We start from the raw sequence: 20,146 nt of genomic DNA, 5'->3' as shown, positions 1-20,146 counted from the left end.
CATCGCTGTCATCCATGTTGGAGCTGCTTCACTTCAGTTGCAGGTGATAGTCTCGCCAGACACTTCAGCAGCAGTCAGGCCATTTATGATGATGTAGAAGTTTATTAGAGCATGAAGAGAGGAATCATTTAAGGGTAATGCTGAAGAACTGGCTGCAAGGAGCCACATGCTACAAAGGCACAAATTCATTGAATAGCATGCATTTTATTATATATTGGCTGTCAAAGGTTTAACCCTTTGAGCTCAAAGTTTCTACTAGACCCTCCCCAACATGCGAGCCACCCACCAGTTGCAAGGCATAATCACACGACAGATGACACGTCCTCCTTGGTAGCAGTATGGATATGGGTAGTACCCTAGTAAAGGCTCGCAGACACGGCGACAGTAGCGGTTGCCTCGGCGGCAGTAAATACAACAATAGCCTCTCTCATCCAGCATAGGGTCAAACTCTATTCCATTTTCAGTCTGAAAGAAGAAGAATCCCGTGTTGGAGAGGAAAGTGCACCACGAAGATGCCCCACCCAACAGGGGTTGTACAAGACTATCTGAGTTAAAGGGTAATGAGAAATCCAGCTCTTCAGCCTGATCCTGATGACGTATCAATAAAGACCAAGTTAGGATTTGGAATGAGCCTCATGGAGACTGAACATTTCTTAAAATGTAAAGGAAGGGTGGGGGAAATGGGGAGTCCACAGCAATGAGTTCAAGAAGGCAGAGGACGTTCCAGAGTTAGTTGTGATGATTGTACAGCCCTTCTTAATATGATTGAACTATTGAATTGAATGATTTGTTCATTATAGCTCAGGAAAACGAAATTAAAAATTATGTTTTACTAATATCAACACTTGATTTTCAATGGTTGTGACCTGAGGGTAAGTTTTAGGAGGGCTCTTTGCTTTTTCTCCAATAAGAGTAGAACAAAACTCATGGGCTTCTTGTTAATTCTGACTCACAGTGATCCCATGTGTGACAGAATCGAAGTGTTCCATGGGTTTGCCTTGGCTGTAATCTTTCTGGAAGTAGATTGTTGTGCTTTTTAGAATTTTATTTTCTGAAGTCAGTGGGAACTGCCAACCTATAGTTCAATAGTCAAGCACAAACTGTTTGCTACCCGGGGACCTTCGAATAAGAGTAACGTGCACATAACTCCATAACTCACATAGTCATTTACTGGAAGGTCTTCCTCGGTTGCTTGCCTCGTATGACGGGTCTTCTCGACTTTCACTTGAGGAACCACCCACTGCTCATTTTGCTCAATCGCTTTTTTTTCATTGGTGGGAAAATGAAGATCTTCCCCATCCTCCTCAAGGTCTTGTAACTCGGAAACTAGGATAATAAATACGAGGTGGTGATGCAACTTGCTTTGCAGTTTTGAAAGAAGTGCTTGGGGAAATAGCAGTTAGGGGCTGAAATGTGCGTTGAGTCTTCTCACTGGCATCATTTAGGTGAGTGTAAACCCTTTCTCTAAGCTCCTTCAGCTGGTACTCTACGGAGCATTTTCCAAACCAAACCCGACCATTCTTGGGCACATAGACTTTTACCTGGCGTCTTTGGCATCCGGCGTGTACTGCTTAGCCTTACGAGTATTCTCTGAGGGTTGGAGATGGAAACTTTTCGGATACCCCAAATTGATTTTGTTGCTGTCTTGCTGTTAGGTACCAATGGACACATTTCTACTCAGAGTGACTCTGTTTAACAGAGTAGATCGCTAGGAAGGGTTTTCTCAGCCGCATTCTTTATAGGAGCAGAGGATCCTCTGTAAAAATTTGAACTGCCAACCTTTTGTTTAGCAGCCAAGAGCTTCACTGTTGTGCCATTATGGCTTCAATTGATGTAAGCTGTTCAATAAACATTCTCAGTTGCCTGATTTGATTTGGTGCTCTCTGTTCGCCTACCTCTCCCATTCTCTTTCCTGTCTTAAATTTTTTTTAAACCTTTTATTTGGAAAGTATCTTAGATTTACAGGAAACTTGCAAAGAGAGTATAGAGTTGCGCTATAACCCAAACACTAAATCCACTGTTATCAAATCAGTTCCAAATCACAGCAACCGTATAGGACAGAGTAGAATTGCCCTCTTTGGGCTTCTGAGGCTATACCTCCCTGTGGAGCAGAAAGCCTCATCTTTCTCCTGTGGTGTAGCTGGTGGTTTCAAACTACTGGTCTTATGGTTAGCAGCCCAACTGGTAGCCCACGACACCACCAGGGCTCGGTACTTCACCCATTTCCCCTTAACCCTATCATTTTACATACCAAGCCCATGGCCATGAACTTGATACCAACTCATAGCAACTCTATAGGACGGAGTAGAAGTGCCCATTGAGTTTCCAAGGCTGCAATCTTCATGGGAGCAGACTGCAACATCTTTCTCCCAAGGATCTGCTGGTGGGTTCAAACGGGTTGAACCCACTGAATCTTACGTAGATCACAAACATGGTTTGATTACAAACACTCAGAAATGACCACTGGTGTTCGCTATTCTAAACTACAGTCTTTATTCAGATTTCATCACTTTTCCACTCATGCCCCTTTGCTGTTTCAGCATCCAGTCCAAGATACAATACTGCATTTGGTTTCCCTTAACACATTTATTTTCCTAGAGAATACCAATAGATGCCTGCATTGGTGGGAACATCTCCTGTGTAATACAGTAATCTATGCTGTCCAGAGTGAGGGAGGCCAAGTTCTATGCTAACTCGACTGAATAAGATGTACGGGGATCTCTGTCTTCTCCATCGACTAAATGGAAGATGAGGGACAAACTCGTCTACTCTGGATTTCTAACTCAATAGAGTGGTTTCCAAAACAGCCAGAGACTACTTTGTATACAAGTTACTGCCTTATCTTTTGGGGAGAATGGCACCATTTATCATAGAACCCTTCCTGAGAAAACAGAGCGTTGTTCGTACACATCTTGTTTTCGATCGTGGATTGTGTCCATAGTGGTTTGAGCAATGAGCTAGTATCCCAACTGCAATGAATACAGATGTACAAATAAAGACAGATTACCTTTTTGCTGTCACCAGTCACATTAGGGTGGTGTTACTTCTGCTGGGATATTTAAAAGCCTGTCAGCATTAATTTATCTGATTTAGAACTTGGCTGTGACACATTCCCTCCTCACTGGCAGTCAGCATATATAGCCTTATGCAGGAAGATACAGACTGAGCATTTGTTTTCCTAGAAATGTCCACTCTGAATACTGGTAATATGAACTGTTTACTGTCTTTAGAAGAATGGTGGGGGTGGGGAGATGCTATACCTGCTATTAGAGTGGGATTGATCCAATACATGGTGACATTATCACAAATCTCGAGAATCTTGGAATTTTTAAGAAAGTCTCGGTTTTCAATAGGCTTTTCTGCTGGGACCCAAATCACAGATTGTTCAAAGAATGTTGTGGTAATTTCTTCATTCTGAAAGAAGAAAATTGGATAAGCACACACAGTGGAATATGATGCAAAGTTAAGAGTAACTGTGAATCTGCAAAAATACCTCAGAGCATGGTTGAACCTGGAGTAGGTTATGCTGAAGAAACAAGGTTTTCGTACAACTTTCCTCTAGTTCAATAATGCTTCTTCCCCCCCCCCCCACTACCATGATCCCAATTCTACCTTCGAAATTTGGCTGGACCGGAGGATGTAAACTGGTACAGATCAGAGCTGAAAACACAGGGAATACAGGACAGATAAACCCCTCCGGACGAATAATTTGAGTAGAGATAGCAGGAGGGGAAGAGGAAGGTGGGGGAGAATTGGGGAACCGATTACAATGATCTACATATTACCCCCTACCTGAGAGATGGACAACAGAAAAGTGGGTGAAGGGAGACATCGGGCAGTGTAAGACATGGAGAAATAATTTATAAATTATCAAGGGTTCATGATGGAGGGAGGGTGGGGAAGGGAGGGGGAAAATGAGCTGATACGAAGGGCTCAAGTAGAAAGAAAATGTTTGGAGAATGATGATGGCAACAAATGTACAAATGTGCTCGACACAATAGATGGATGTAAGGGTTGTGATAAGAGTTGTACCAGCCCCCAATAAAATTATTTATTAAAAGTGTGTTTTTTTTGTTTTGTTTTTTTATGGTTTCTCTGTAGGAGCAGGAGACTGCTACCAGCAAGGTTGGAGATTCAAAACCACTAGATTCAAAGTTGGTTGTGGAGAGAAAGGTGAGCCTGTGTATTTCTATAATGAGTCACAGCCTTGGAAATCCTATAAAGAGTTATTAAGAGTCAGCACCAACACTATGGCAGTGGTTTGGTTTGGGGTTTCCTTCGTGGAGATCTGGTTCAAATCCACCAGCAGATCTGTGGGAGAAAGATGTGCAATTTGCTTCCCTAAAGATCACTCTCGGGGAAACTTTAAGAGGCAGTTCTACTTTATCCTGTAGGGTCACCATAAGTTGGAATTGACTTGATGGCAATGTGGTAAATGTTTGTTTGTTTATTTGTTTTTTTAACCATGGATTGGTGGAGCACAGAGTGTAAGAAAAAGGAAGAACGTAGTTCAGGATTAGGATAGACCAAACTCATCACCATAGGAAGAAAAATTAATAAAATGAGCAAGGCATTATGGGCTCCTGGAAACCACTATATTTTGAGTCTGAATAGTTGATTTCCTGTCCCAGGGCTGAGAAAACTGGTGGCTCCATGGCATAATTACATCCTGTCACGTGGGAGGTTCTAATTCCATTTCCTCACGTGTCAGTGATGATTTGTGTCGCTTTGGACATGTTATCAGGAGATAGGTCAGTTCCTGGAAAAAGACATCATACTTGGTAAAGTAGGGGGTCCCAGAAAAAGAGGAAAACCCTCCTGAGGTGCCACTGAGATGGATGGACACAGTGTCTGCAACCATGGGCTCAAACGTAACAACAGCTGTGAGGCTGGCGCAGGAGTAGGCAGTGTTTCCTTCTGTTGGACAGGGAGTGCCTATGAATCACAATCCATTAGAAGGCATCAAACAACGAAAACACAACACGTGGCTGAAAAGTTTTCAGCAGAGCTTGTAGACAAAGGCAGTCCAGGAGGAAAGGACTGGGGATTGACTTCCAACTCATCATGGGGATGGCTTAGCACCGTGCAGCACATTGATCCATCCTTCAACGGTTACCATGAGTCAGGGCTTGACCAGATGCCTGCTAACCACAACCCTTGGGCTGCTTGAGAGCTTGAGAACTAGCTCTCTCTACCTTTGTATCATACAATACGTAGCTTGAGGCAGGGGTGTGATAATTGGTCCCTCCCTTCTGGGTCTACCAGAAACACTACTAACTGAAGCTGGAGCCTGCTTTGGCATCATTTCATTAAAAATGAAGAAGGCATTCAGTCATTTTCTGAGTCTCTCATTGGACTATCTATATATGCTGCAATTTTGCCCTCTAGAGCGTTGAATGATGTATGTACATTGCTCTCCTCTCTTTCAAACGGGTGTGTTAGTGCCAGCTTTGTTGGAGGGTTGCAAGCAACATTATATCTCAAACGAAGACACAAAATAAAACAAACCTTAATATAATACCAACTGGTGAGATCAATTAAACACCAACCGAACCTAATATTTTGGTTTTCCAAGATTTGGTTGTTAATTGTATTTGCTTGCCCTTTTTGTTCCTATTTTCAAAGCCAAGTCTCCTGCCTCTGAATTGCCCTGGCCTTATTGCTATTTTAAAACCTTTATTTGAGGAGCTTGGGGATTGTCTTACAGATTGTGTGTGTGTGTGTGTGTGTGTTTGCATTATCCTTTCTTCTATTGCTTTTCAGTTTCTAATATTGGAATTAGTTGTCTTGCATATCTAGTTCTTTTTCACTTGTTATTTGGGCTTTAGACATTCCCCACCCCCCACCCTTAATAAGTTTTTTTTCCTTTCTCGTTTGTTTGCTTCTCTCTTAATGAGGTCTGTGTTTTTAGTTATTCCTCAAATATGCCTTTGTATAATTTTCATCAAGTCATTAACAACCCTCAAGTCCTACCTCCTTTGCCCTTGAGTTTTGTAAGGACCTTGGGCTGCATTGAAAGGGATGGTATAAAATGAGGTTGATATGCTGACTAGCTTTGTTAGCAAAACCAGGGCTATTTTTATACATGCTCTGCATGTTTCACATGCGCACACCATGGATACAGCAGTGAGGAAAGTCAGAATAAGAAAGGTTTTGTTATTCAGCACCATAACTTTGTCTCATAAAAATTGGTTATATGAATATAGAAACAAGGATTGGGAGGCAGAGAAAGATGCAGTGATCTGACTATCATTAGAAGAATACTTGGGTTACACGAGAGACTGGGCAATATTAACTGAAGATGAAATGAGAGGAAACTATATCCTGTTATATCAGTGCACGTTCTCATTGCTGACTGCTCCCACTCAAAAGCTCACATCGTTTTCTGTAAAAATTACCAACACAAAACATATATTCACTTTTATTTGATCAGTTCTCCTTTCATCTTCCTCTCGCTTCTTATAGTCATTTCTAATATACTAGAAGTTGGTCTGTTCAGATGCATCTAATGTATCCTTATTAAAAAAAGATCTCAATGCTTTTTCACTGCCATAAACCCTTTTGAGCAAAGTATCACCCTTAGGGAAATACATTTCTTGGGAATTACAGTAACACAGTAACATCTCTGGCCACAGGCAAACCAGTAGCATGAATGAGTCATGGTTATGGGGACCAATGGCAAAGGTGCTGTCTCCCTCTGAGAGTCCCTCAAAAAAGAAAAGAAAAATGGCGAAAGATTGCGGAGAATGAAGATGGAAAGAATTGGGTAAAAGGGGGGAAGCGAAGAGACATTTACAGGCGAGAGAGACCACTTGACCACAGTCACAAGCCCATTTTAGAGTTTATAGTTGAACACTAATAAAATAACAGTAACAGCAACAATAAACAGAAGCAAGAAAACAAACAAAATGTTCCTTTTTCCTGGCTGAACCAATATGGCTTTGGTTAAGTATCCCACACCCCTCAACTGTTAGGAACACACTATAACTACTGATGCAATTCCAGGGAAAAAGAAACCATTTCCGGATTTCCTCGATGTCTGTATTGTAGGCATTAATGCCACAGAGTCCCACTAATCTTTCAGCGGCCACTGAGTGATTGCACCCTGCTTTGCCGTGCCCTGGCCTAGTGGTGCATTTCCAGAGGTGATGTATGAGACTGTCATTCTCAGAAGAACTCCTGTTGGTGCTGTGGGTGAGGGGATGGGCGGCTCTCCGCTAGGAGTCAGGTTTGGTTTCTCGGGTTTATGTACAGGGTGGTTGCGAGACTCACATGGCACACAGCATCCACTGTAATGCTTAGTACATAGACAACAACTAATAAATAACCACTTTTGCTGCTCTTCTTCATACATACCTCATCTATTTCTTCCTCTGGTTCAGAAAACTCAGGAATCACTTTTATCTGAGTTTTGATGAAGCATTTTTGAAGGCCAACAAAGTAGATACCAGTGTATCCCTAAAAAACAGACAAAAAACAATGACAAAACATCCTGAAACAGCGACAGTTACGAAGTTCTCTGATCTGTCAGGGCCCTCGGTGACAAAATCAGAATTCAATGGGAAACCTCTGTCTAGTGGTCACCAATTGGGTTACTAACTGCAAGGTCAGCAGTGTGAACCCATCAGCCACGATTGTGAGGGAGAAAGAGGAGGCTTTCCACTTCAGTAAGGGGTCACCGTCTCGGAAACCCGTAGCAGCAGTTCTACTCTGTCTTCTGATTTCCCTAGGAGTCAGAATCATCATTCCACTGTGAGCAGGAGCAAATGCGTCAATAGTTTAAATGTCAAGACTTAAGAGGAAAAAACCATCCAAACGTACGTTTTTAAAGTCATGTACTTCCAATGTTTCATCAGTGCCATTTCCGCTTCTGAATATTTCGGTTCTGGTCACAGGATCAATTTCCATGTAAATCTTCTTCTTCTCGCCGTTGCTGTAGAATGTGTGCTCCATGTCATAGGTCTGGGAGAACAGAGGAGACCACGCTTTAAGACCATCAGTGTGTCCCTTCGTAATATATTTTAATTGGGTAATATCTGGGGTACCTTCTCTTTCTAGATCCTCCATAGGGGGACTGCATCTCAGCAGGTTGCCCTTGGGAATTCTCTGAGACTCGAGATTAAAGTGAGGTGCTTTTTGACTCCGGAGCAGATATGGGGATACCTTCAGAGCTGGGCTCTTGTATTCACGCCAAGTCGCTGAGCTAATTACTAAGAATTCCAGCAGTTTTCTGGGCAGCTTTGACGAACTAGCAAATAATAATCTGCAAACCAGCATGGAAGGTATGTTCTCCTTCTCTTAGACAGGGATCATCCCAAAAGGGATGCTGTTTTTTCAGCTGACCACTTCCTTTGCTAAGTGCTCTGTGGTCACCTCCCACCCATGGAGGTGGGGGCGGGGATGGTGGGAATGTAGTGGGTTGCCTGTGGACAGCTACACACAAGGTCAGCAGTTTGAAACCACCAGCTGCTTCACCGGAAAAACATGAGGCTTTCCAATCCCATAAAAATTTACAACTTTGGAAACCCATTGGGCCACTTTTACTTGGTCCTATAGGGTCACATGAGGAGGAATCAAATCCATGGCAGTGAGGGTGTTTTGGTTTTGTTTTGTTTTAAGTTGAGGGGGCTGGAAGTGTGTAGCAATTTGGATAGACTTTGGGGCCAGTGCATGGCACCCCATCGGGCTCGACCGAAGTACACTCCTAAAGGTCAACAAACAGACCTTGATCTATTTACAAGTTGTTATTTTTTTTAAAAAATTATTTATTTATTGGTCATTGGTTTTCTTTGTTGCTGTTGTTGTGTTCTCTCTTGTCGCCTTTTCTTGCTATGCCTTTTTTTGTGCATATTATTTTCTCTGCAGATCTATCTAGATAAGATAGGCTGGATGAACAGTCTGGGGGAGAAAACAATGGGACCGATGATTCTGGGGGACATGGGAGAGAGGGAGGTGGGAGAAAGGAGGTGGTGTTGACCAACCCAGGGACAAGGTAACAACAAGTGATCCAAAATTCGTGGTAAGGAGGTGTGAGAGGCCTGGTAGGGATTCAGGAAGGGCAATGTAACCTAGAGAAATAACCTAAACACAAATTAAAGCTTACCATGATAGTGGGACAAGAGGAAAGTAAAAGGAAATAGAGGAAAGAACTAGGTTGCAAGGGACATTTATAGAAGTCTAAATACAGGCATGTACATATGTAAATATATTTATATAGGCTGAGAGGGAAATAGATCTATATGCATATATTTATAGGTTTAGTATTAAGGCAGCAGATGGGCATTGAACCTCCACTCAAGTACTTCCTCAATGCAAGAACACGTTGTTCTATTAAATTGACATTCAATGATGCATACCTTCTCAACATGGTCGCTGAAGACAAAGCGGGTGCATAAGCAAATGTGGTGAAGAAAGCTGATGGTGCCTGGCTATCCAAAGATATAGCATCCGGGTTCTTAAAGGCTTTCAGGAAAACAAGCAGCCATCTAGCTCAGAAGCAAAACAAAGCCCACATGGAAGAAGCACACCAGCCTGTGTGACCACGAGGTGTAGAGGGGATCAGGAGTCAGGCATTGAAGAATGGAAGATCGTGTCACTGTGGATGCGGGGGGGGGGGAGTACAGAATGGGGACCCAAAGCCCACCTGTTGGTAAAGGGACACCCCCTTGCTGGAGGGTCACATGGAGGAGACTGGCAAGTCAGCGTGTAGTGTGGCAGCTATGAAACATACAACTTTCCTCTAGTTCTTGAATGCTTCCTCCCCCGACTATCATGATCCCAATTCTACCTTACAATTCTGGCTAGACCAGAGGATGTACACTGGTACAGATAGGGACCCGCAACACGGAATCCAGAACAGATGAACCTTTCAGGACCAGTTGTGAGAGTGTTGCTACTGGAGGGTGGAGGGAAGATGGGGTAGAAAGGGAGAACCAATTATAAGGATCTACATATAATCCCTTCCCTGGGGTATGGACAACAGAGAAGTAGGTGAGGGGAGACATCGGACAGTATAAGACATGACAAAATAACAATAATTTTTAAATTATCAAAGGTTCATGAGGGAGGGGAGAGCAGGGAGGGAAGGGGGGAAATGAGGAGCTGATACCAAGGGCTTAAGTGGGGAGCAAATATTTTGAGAATGATCAGTGCAATGAATGTACAAATGTGCTTGACACATTTGTTGTATGTATGGACTGTGATAAGAGTTGCATCAGCCCCCAATAAAATGATTAAAAAAACAAAGGACTTAAATCCAATCCAAATAAATGAATAAAATAAACCCCAAGCTGAACAGTGCCATTGAGTCAATGCTGACTCATAGTGACCTTCATAGGACAGGGTAGAACTGTCACTGTGAGTTTCTGAAACTATTATTCCTTGTGGGAATAGGAAGCACTGTCTTTCTCTCCACTGAACAGCTGGTGGTTTTGAACTGCTGACCATTTGGGTCACGGCCCAAAGGATAACCACTATGCCACCAGGGCTCAATAGTCTTAGGTCTTTTTTTTTTTAATTTGAATACCTTTCTCCTTGGTCAATATTCCGTAATAGTCTTAACCCTGTTCTAGCTTGCTTCCTTTGGGTCATTAAACTCCAAACAACATTGATTGCCTTCCTGAGTGTTGTATCACCTAACAAACCCTATCCAGTTTATTCCTGAATCTGGTTTGCCAAACCTTATTCAATTTTTTCAAAGTTCTCAAAATTATCATGCATATATAGAATTCAACAACTTTGTCAAGTGCATTCAGAAATTCTGGTGGTGTCATGGTTACACATTGGTCTGGGATCCACATGGGCAGCAGTTGGAAACCAGCAGCAGCTCTGCAGGAGAAAGATGGGGCATTCCACTCTAGTAAACAGTTACAGTCTCTAAAACCCATATGGCATAGGGTGTCGCTGCAAGTCAGCATTGACACGATGGCTGCAAGTTTGGTTTAGGTTTCGGTCACGTGCCATGCACTAAGAAATATGAAGTCTTCCAAGAAGATGGCCTTGGAAGAACTTCTTCACAGGTTGTTCTTGAATGGTGAGATAAAATCCCCAGACATTTCTCCTGCCTGCTGCAGGAGGCCATTATTTTTCTAAAGATCAAGAAGTTCAATCCCATTGAGTAATCCATTTTAGGAATAAATCCATTACCTGAAACCGAAGACATATGTACAAACCTCAAGAAACCACTACCATTGAGTCAATTCCAACCCAGGGCAGAGTAGAATTCTTCCATAGGGATTCTGAGACTATAAATCTTTATGGAAGCAGACAGCCCCATTTTTTTTCTCTTCCAAGGAGCTGCTGGTGGGCTTGAACTGCTGACATGGGTGTTGCTAATTCAACACCGAACTACACTACCAGGCCTCCTTGAGGATATCTGCAGAGCCAGAAACCAAAAAACAACATGGCTAACGGTATTTGCTACCTGCCATAAGCCAGGCCAAATATGATGGTCCCATTTGTAAGTCTATTTTATCCCTATTGTTAGAAGTCCTCCAGCTATTATGGTTCTTCAAATTCATTTTTTTCCTTCATTAAGAAAAGAATTGGGAAAAGGGAAATCCTGAAAAAGCAAGGTGTATAGAGAGCCAACATTGCTTTCTAATGATACCATTCCCAGCAGCAGCCTCTTAGGCTATTTTCTGGATTGGATTGTTATTTAATGCCTACTGACACTGATGTCCGTGACCGAGTGTTAGTTTAACCTGGTCAAATTTTCCTCAATCCATGTAGAAAAACGAGTTGGTAGAGTTTGTAGAAACAAGTGTTATTTAGAGTGCGAAAACTCTACTGTTAGCTACTGAAAACAACAAAACAACAACAAAAGAACAAGTTTGTCTCTTGATGGGACTTTGGCCCTGGTCTTCCAGTCACACCAAACCTACTGGTGACTTAGAGCTGACCCGGGCGACAGACAGGAAGACTGGCCCCAGGGTTTCTGAGACCGGGTTCTGTTATGGAAGTGGATCGCCACCTCCTCCTTTCCCTTCTGGAGCAGCTCTGGTGGGTTCGAAACACCGAACTTTCAGCCTGCAGCTGAGGGCTTAACCTAGGGAACCACCAGTGCACCTGCACATGGCTAGCACTGACGTATTGGTTGCATGTGCTTTCTCCCACTACTGTCAAACTGCTGTCTTTCTAAAGAGAGAGGGAGTTTGTGAGCATTGGCAAAGGCTTGGAAGGAACTAGGTTTTCAAAGGGGAGGGAAAACAGCATTCAGAGTCCTTCAGCAATTATAGAGTTAACTCGGGAAGCATAGCCGGGTTTGTGACAGGTAGCAAATTCCTTTAGGCTTGTTATTTGCTTCCAGCTATAAATATGTCCTCAGTCGCAGCTCTGCTGCCAGCTTGAGAAGAGAAACTTCTACCTGTGGCAACAAATTGAGCTCTCAGTCGGCCTGACCTAAGGAGAGGAGAGAGGCATCTGCTTCAGATCCAGTCTTGTCAGATCTTCCAACAGGGGGGGAATTTTGTTAGAAATAGTATCCATTGCTGAGACAAATGTTGACACAACTAGCCACTGGAGGGGTTGGGGGTAGGGTGTTTGTTTCATCAGTAGCGCCACTGATGGAGTCTTGCATGGAAAAATGAGGTTAGGGACCAGGGGATGTTGGAATGCTGCCTACCTGGGCAGAAGAGAAAATGCAGGCTGCATTTTCAATCATTAGTCGAAGACTCTGGAACCGTCCTGGTGACATTTAGAGCTCCAGTGTACTTCTGTGGAATGAGTTTCCCTGCACTACTGGCAATGTACTTCCTTTGGACACCTTACTAGAGGAAAACTTTTGGAAACTGCCAAGCTCAGCAGATTTTGATTGTTTTCAACATTCCTCCAAAGAATATTTCACCAAAGATTTTTTTTTCGGGGGGGGGGGCAGGGGTCTATTCTGATTGCACTTACTAACCAGTTCATTTGCTTTCTGTAGGAAGTGGCTGGTTGCTAAGTGAGTGGGATCAGAATGAATTCCTTTAAGTAGGACTCTTTGGTGGTGTGGGTCGGGTGGAGTTGGGGGGCTATATATTTACCCAGATGAAATTCCACTTTCAAAGGTGTCCTTTTGGAACAGACTTTTTGTCTAGGAAGATGAGGATGGTGGTGACCCACTTTGAACTGCCTGTGGATGATTTTGAGCAAATCCAGACACACTGTCTCGCTTGGGTCCCTGTGGAACACATTGCTTGGGTAATGGCTATGCAAGCTTCACTGGCCCTTATGAAGACTGAGCTCATGCTTTTGGCCTCAGCAGTGCCTTGCTCTCTACTAAGCTCCTTGGCTCAGGGGGAGAGGGTCTTCCTGGAAAGGAATAAATTGTTTTGTCCTCTCCAGTTGGAAATTACAGCAGAGACAGGATGTCTCGCCCGAGAAAGGTGGGAGTGGGCTACTAGTAGCTCATCTCAGACTCTGACCTCAACTCAGCTTGATTCCAGGAAGGACAGAATGAGGACAGAGTGTGATGAAGAGGACACGCCTGCCAAATTGGCAACAGGGAAAGTTTGTCTTTGATACTTCTTAGTTCCCTTTTCTGTTCTCTTTTCATATAGGGTTCACTCTCTACCCTTCTAGCTCTTTCCTCTCCTTGTCCCAGCTCCTGCTATCCATTTGTCGGCTGTACAGGCACCTAGAAATCTCATGTGCTTCCGGTCTCCTCTGTCAAAGAAGAAACCAATCTGACAAATGATTTCACACTCAGGTGCTAGCAATGGCTATTTGTCTATTAAAATAATTGAGGGAAATGTTCAATTCAAAGGAGTGAATTACGAATGGTGGATTTTCAGCACCACGGCACTAGAATTAGGCAATAGTGGGGGCTGAGGCATCTTTCCAGCACTTCCCACATGGGCACCTATTCCACCCACACATAATACTGCCCTTAAATGGAAGAACCAGAAGACTGGCCTGGGGCAAGGTGGGCATGGTTCAGAAGTGAAATGGGATAGATACATGGCGAAATCCTGACGGTGAGAGCCATAAGGAAATGACACTGGCAATGCAGGGAGAGAATGCAGGCCCGTTGCCCTTGGCTGCTGAGGAGCGCTATCATAGGCGAGTGGAAGCCTCCATCGAGGCAGCAGGGGAGCCCCAACTCTTACATCGCTTCCCTGCCTCTTTTGGTGACAGTCGCTGCGATCAGAAAAGAAAGCTTTTTTTTTTTTTAATTTTATAAAGAGTAAAGCTGTCTCAGACCGCAGTGTGATGGATCTGTTTTGGGGGCAAATAGTTTTAGCCTGTCCTGGAAGGAATTTGAGGACATTTGGCTTAGGTTTGCTTTTTGAAGTCTGTGATTCATCTCGTGCCTCTTCTTTCCACCTTCATCCTTTACTGTCTGTTTATGAGGGACACGCTCCAAAGGTGAAATACATGCTCAGAATTGCTGGCCAGCAGGTGTTCAGTTGTAAGGATTGGAAGGGAATGAACGGTACCATATCATTACTGACCTAGCCTGTGGGAATTTCAGAGCCTCTGGGTATCTCTTTACCAACACAGAGCAGACAGACTGTTTCTTATGCAAACTTAGACTTCTGCATCTACAATCACCAGGTCTGAGCCCTGAAAAAAATTTGGCCTAACTAGCACAGACATTCCTCAATTTCAACAAGAAAAAGCCATTTCTTTCATCTACAGGCTCAAACTGGTTAGGAAATTCCCCCCCACTAACCACCACCCCCTCTTCTTAAGGGCTATTGAAGAATAGTAGAAAGAGTCCCCACATCAGATTCGAGTTGTAGCTTCAATTCTACCACTTATAAGCTGTGTGACTGTGGGGAAGTCACTGAATGTGTCTGGCACCGGGTTCCCATCTGTATTCCCCACTCCGGCCCTTATACTTGGTTGAATACTTGTCACAAACAATTTTGCTCAGACTGAGGCTGGCATCTGTGGAGTTGGTCATAGGACTGCTTCTACCTGTTGATCACCTGATCTACTTTTCTTCTAAAGCCTCAGTTCCACTCTCAGCCAGCCACTCAAGGGGAGCTGTTGAAGACCCAGGCATTCCTTGCTGGTACCACTTCAGTGGCCCAGCAAATGCTGTGTTAGGCGAACAAAGGGACTTCACAAGGCACATGGTGGCCAGAGTCTGGGTCTACTTAATTGGTGGGAGCTGCTCCTAAGTAGTCCCAAGCAGGAGCTGTGCAAGGGTGGACTTGGCTGCCATAAAGGCTTAAGAAGAAAACAAAATGAAGAAAAGTGTTCTTTCCTAAATTGCTGACGTGGCACCATCTGGTGCATCATGGTCCCTCTGCTAAAGAGATTCCTGCCACAACTTCAGTTTTTTCCTTGAGGGTATAACTGCTTCTGCAGACCCACATTTCACCAACTACGCCGCCGGGTAGGTGAGCCAAAGGAACCTGGGCAGTAAACTTGTAGCCCCTGTGTACCTAGCAGAGAAGTGAAGAAAGATGGTCTCTGGCCAGTGCTGGAATTGGAGAAATAGGCACCCAAAGGAAGCTGGACTCAGAATGGCACTCAAGTGCTACTTTCTGGACACAGGATTTTCAGCTGACACTGATATTGAGCTTGCAACCTTATGTGGTAGTATATGCAGTTGAGTTGGGGTGTGTGTGTGTGTGTGTGTGTGTGAGTGTGTGTGTGAGTGTGAGTGTGTGTGAGAGTGTGCGTGTGTGTGAGAGTGTGCATGTGTGAGTGTGTGTGTTTGAGTGTGTGTGTGAGTGTGTGTGAGAGTGTGCGTGTGTGTTTGAGTGTGTGAGTGTGTGTGTGAGTGAGTGTGAGTGTGTGTGCGTGAGTGTGAGTGTGTGAGAGTGTGTGTGTGAGTGTGTGAGTGTGCATGTGTGTGAGTGTGTGAGAGTGAGTGAGTGTGTGTGTGAGTGTGTGTGTGTGAGTGTGTGAGAGTGTGCTTGTGTGTGAGAATGTTTGAGTGTGTGTGTGTGTGTGTGTGTGTGTGTAGAAAGAAGACTTCCACTTCTCATTCCTGTATGTAGAAGTTCAAGGGAACATGCTCAGCAATCTATTGATTGTTATGTGGGCCTGAGGACTATGGCTTCCAAGCAGCTTAATGTCACCAGGTTGTTCCCAGATGTGGCATTTCATGTAAAATTGATTATTTAATTTTAATTATTTGTCTTCATTTCATGTAGTTACATACCTTCACCCCCATTCCCCAAAGACCAGAGGGAATGCGCTTTAAGGTCTGCACGGTGTCCAGCAACTGTTGGTTTAAGGGCAGGGACTTCTCTAATTTGTTTTCTCAATGTTGGATTAATTAACTTGGGAGTTGACTTCTAATTGTTTCTAGTTAAATGTGTAATACGGGGAGCTTTAAGCAAGAATGTTTCCCCCAGAGAACCTCCTTTAAGGTTCCCAGGGCAGTCACTGCCTGGAAGTCGAGCCTCATTGTGATGATTTCTCAAGATCTCTGGGCCTGAATAGGTCCCCTGTGCTTGGATAAGGTAGCTGAATACAGAGCCCAGTGGACTAGGCTGTCATTCAGCTCTCATATGTGGCTAGGGGCGAGGGTGCCACAGAGCCTGTGAAGGGTACGAAGGCTCACGCAGAGTGAGTTCTTTTGTCTTACTTTATTTTGGTATCTCTCTCTTTCATGTGCACATACCTGCATGCATTTGTATTAAAAGTGTGCAAGGAGAGGGAGTCAAGCCTTCCTAACTCTTCCTTTGGGATGAGAAAATCTGAATCTTTGGTGCATACCAAGGTGGGAGGTAATGGAAGGAGGGGGAGGATTTACTGGAATGTAAACGGCAACATCAGATGTGAGATGTTAAATATTCACTGGTTATTATAAACAGATGCTAAATAGCAAAATAAAAATGAGGGTGTGTGTGTGTTGCGTTGGGGAACAAGAGGAGCAAACGTGAGCATGTATAGGAAGCCCCATGCTAGCAAACAAATCACTGTCATCAGTAAAGATGGTAGCCCCAGTAGTTCTTTCTACCAAGGGTGGGTTGCACAGCCCCCTGAGACTCCACAGCCTTGTAAAGGAAAACCCAGAAGTGCCTTCGTTTTAATCTGCTCACATTTCTTGTGAGGCCATACTCTTAAGGGGAATGAGTTTTTAATTTGTTCAAGCTGCCTGCAAACTTTTCCTCTGGAAATCCTCTTCCAACACTAATCTGACTACTGTTCTCATCCCAGGATTCATAAATCTGCTTCAGGGCAGGCTTATTGCTACTCTCCACCATTGGAAACATAAACGAACCTTTGGGCTCTTTGCCTGGGCCTTGAAGGGAGTAATGGACTGAATGAAGCACCAATATCTCCACCCTGTCCCTTAGTTTGAAATGGACTCATCCTCGGCTTCCAATGAAGATGCAGGGTTGTGGCACCAAAGACAATAGATGGCAACTCCCTTCAAATGGAGAACAAGTCATCTTTGTTCATGGTGAAAAACATCTGCCCCAGGAGACACCCATTGTCCTCTATCTGGATTACTGGGTAATAGCTTTTCTTATTACTGAGAATCCCTTTGCTGATAACTGCTTCCCAAGATGAAGTACTCCACAGATTAGATTCTTGATAAACATATTCAGCACCATACTCCACTTCTTCTACTCGTGCACTGAATTGGTTGTACTTTGGTCTGAGGAGTAATACAATTATAATCCATTAAAAAGAGCAGTGGAGTGAGAAGCGGAGATCATATTATAGGGTCCAGAAGGGACCATGGGCCATGCTATTGCATTTGCTGCCTCGCAAGGTGCAGGCAAGGCCCCACCTAGTCATTTACAGCTGCATTGAGGCAAATAGCATTGAGGTTTAGAAAAACACATGAACCCTTTTAGAATCGCAATGGCTTCAATAAAACAAGAACGACCACCTGGCTCCATATTTAAGTAAGCAAATGGGGTGGTCACATGGATTGGTGCTCTTCTGCGTCCAGGTAACTGCACTAGTTCCATAAAGAAGGAAGGGATTTCTTGGACTCTAACTCATCTGGCTTGTCAAGAGGGCACACGTTTCACTTCGCAGGGCAGCAAACCTTCTTGGGAATTAATTAATGCTGCAGGAATTGTATCAGAATGCATTTTGACACTGTAAATAATTTGCTGTTTCCTTCCAGATTTCTCTTGCTTTGCCTAGCCTGCTAGCCCATATAGATACAGATGGCTTTCTCTAGAAAGGCGCTTGAATACAAAGCAGTTCAAAGGTAAAACAGGGGGGGAGAGGGGGAGAGAGAGAGAGAGAGAGAGAGAGAGAGAGAGAGAGAGAGAGAGAGAGAGAGAGAGAGAGAGAGACTGACTAACTAACTAACTGTATCGATTGAGTGATGCCTGAAATCCTTTCTGGAACAAGGTACAACTAAAAAGGCAAACAAATAAAGTAGGTTGGTTTGCCCTCTCTTCTCCCTCCTACTTAAAGTTGATAAGTCATCCTCTGGGACCAAACAAAAGTGGGCGTGACCACAGAGGTGGAGAGTCCAGGGGGAGTGATACCATGCTTCTTTGTTTTCTTTTGGACATCGGCCAGTTTATTTTCTATTTCTCCCCCTCTGCCTCTTCTTCTCCATTGACCTATATTCCTTTTTTCACTGCTCCTATTGCTCCTTTAGCTCCTAACGGTCCATGACCACCCATTTTCTTTTCTCTCATCCTTCCCTGTCGATTTGTGTCCCACCCCTGCCACACGTCTGCTCCAGAAGAGAAAGGAGCCTCTCAGGACAACAAAGTAGCGTGAGTAGCAGCAGCAGCAACAATGCACACACGGAGAGAAGTCCCTGGCAGAGCCAGAAGAACCGTCTTCCCACTGGCACACAGACATCTCTACATTCTCTTTCAGATGGAAATTGTTAGCAGCAAGGGACTAACATTTTCTTTGAGTGGCATCTAAACTTACCCAATGAGTGTGAGCCAGGGAGCAAGGGTATCACTAAGATACCCCAATACAAAGTAGAATGAACAATCAAGCTTCACCAAATGATCCCCAAGATCAGAAACTTTCCGAGATATCTGTGATTAATGACTTGGAGTCACCTACTTTTACCTGGTGGTATTAATACCGCGGTGGGACAACAATTGTGGGTGCTGAGGAGCTGAAAAGCTCAAGCTTGGTTTCTTTTTTGAAGTCATAAATAAATGTGAACTTGGGTTTTAAGAAGGACTCCTGAAAAGGAGTTCGTTGCCTGTCCCTGAAAATCCTTTGCTGCCATTTCTGGTGGTTTCTTCTCAGGAAGCGGTATAATTACTTTTCCACCAGTTTCTGCCCAGATAATTGAAAGGGAAATAAATGGAAAGCGTTTTTCTCTTATAGTAAAAAATGTGCTTCTAGGAGGAATCTTAATTCCTTAAAGCTGAGTATGGTTAAATTCAGCATTCTATCAATACTAATCCAAAGAAATGTTTCCTTTTCTCTTACTACAATTATTTTAGGCAAATGAAAGAGAGCAAAATAGTGATTCGGTTTTCCCTACTACCGGCAAACAAACAAGCACAAACAGGACTTAATGATTTTCATTTTCAGAGTCATTTTTACATCAAAATCAGATTAGAAGCTCTGAATAATAAAGAATGTGCAGTTACTTACTTTTTTGGGTGCCTCCGGCCAGAAGTGTTTACCCCCCCAAAATAGGACAATCATAGTTAGGGCCAAGATGCCGAAGACCAGTCCACAAATCTTAAGTGATTTACATATTTTCTTTGATTTAAATGCTTCTGCCTAAACAAACGATAGAGATAATAAAAGAATACGCAATAACTCTCAAAATAGTAAGCCATAATTCAAAGTCATCTTTGATTTCACTTTCTAATGGTCACACTGCAATATGATAAATCTGTGAGACCATGCTTTCTGTTCAAAAGGGAAAAATATGAATCAACTTACATTTAGAATGTGACAGTCCTCACAGTTCTCTGGAGGATTCTTTGCCATGGTCTCTCAGCATAGAGTACTCTTTCTCTGCTTTGAGAGGACTGAGAGACCACTGCTGAGGTGGAGTTGCAAGTGAGTCGGCTAACAGATGCCAGAGGAAAAGCTGAATTTATATGGCTCAAATATGTCATACCAGAGCCTGAGGGAGCCCAGGGGGCTCCTGTGCTGCGATTTGTTACATAGATATACCCATATATGCATATAACTTCTGTGCGTAGAATTCCATCCAGAATGGCAAAGACAGAAGGTTATAATGAAAACTATTGTCCTGGGGGTTGGGTTGGAAGCAGACCAAGCCTAGGACACATTGAAA

The 20,146-nt window shown here is 43.6% G+C and overlaps 1 protein-coding gene across 1 annotated transcript; it reads right to left on the bottom strand.

Moving 5' to 3' along the window:
- Positions 1-255: 255 nt before the first annotated feature.
- On the bottom strand, positions 256-19,891 carry TNMD (tenomodulin). Its single transcript, XM_075539276.1, has 7 exons — positions 19,786-19,891; positions 19,489-19,620; positions 7,822-7,962; positions 7,357-7,458; positions 3,261-3,414; positions 1,160-1,326; positions 256-465 (listed from the first exon to the last, which is right to left on the bottom strand). The coding sequence occupies exons 1-7, from the start codon at positions 19,831-19,833 to the stop codon at positions 256-258; spliced, it is 954 nt and encodes a 317-aa protein (XP_075395391.1). The 5' UTR covers positions 19,834-19,891.
- Positions 19,892-20,146: the final 255 nt, after the last annotated feature.

This window comes from Tenrec ecaudatus, chromosome X, assembly GCF_050624435.1.
Source record: "Tenrec ecaudatus isolate mTenEca1 chromosome X, mTenEca1.hap1, whole genome shotgun sequence".
NCBI classification, from domain to species: Eukaryota; Metazoa; Chordata; class Mammalia; order Afrosoricida; family Tenrecidae; genus Tenrec; species Tenrec ecaudatus.
The sequence above is the reverse complement of the archived record's forward strand: the minus strand, read 5'-3'. Positions and strand labels throughout refer to the sequence as shown.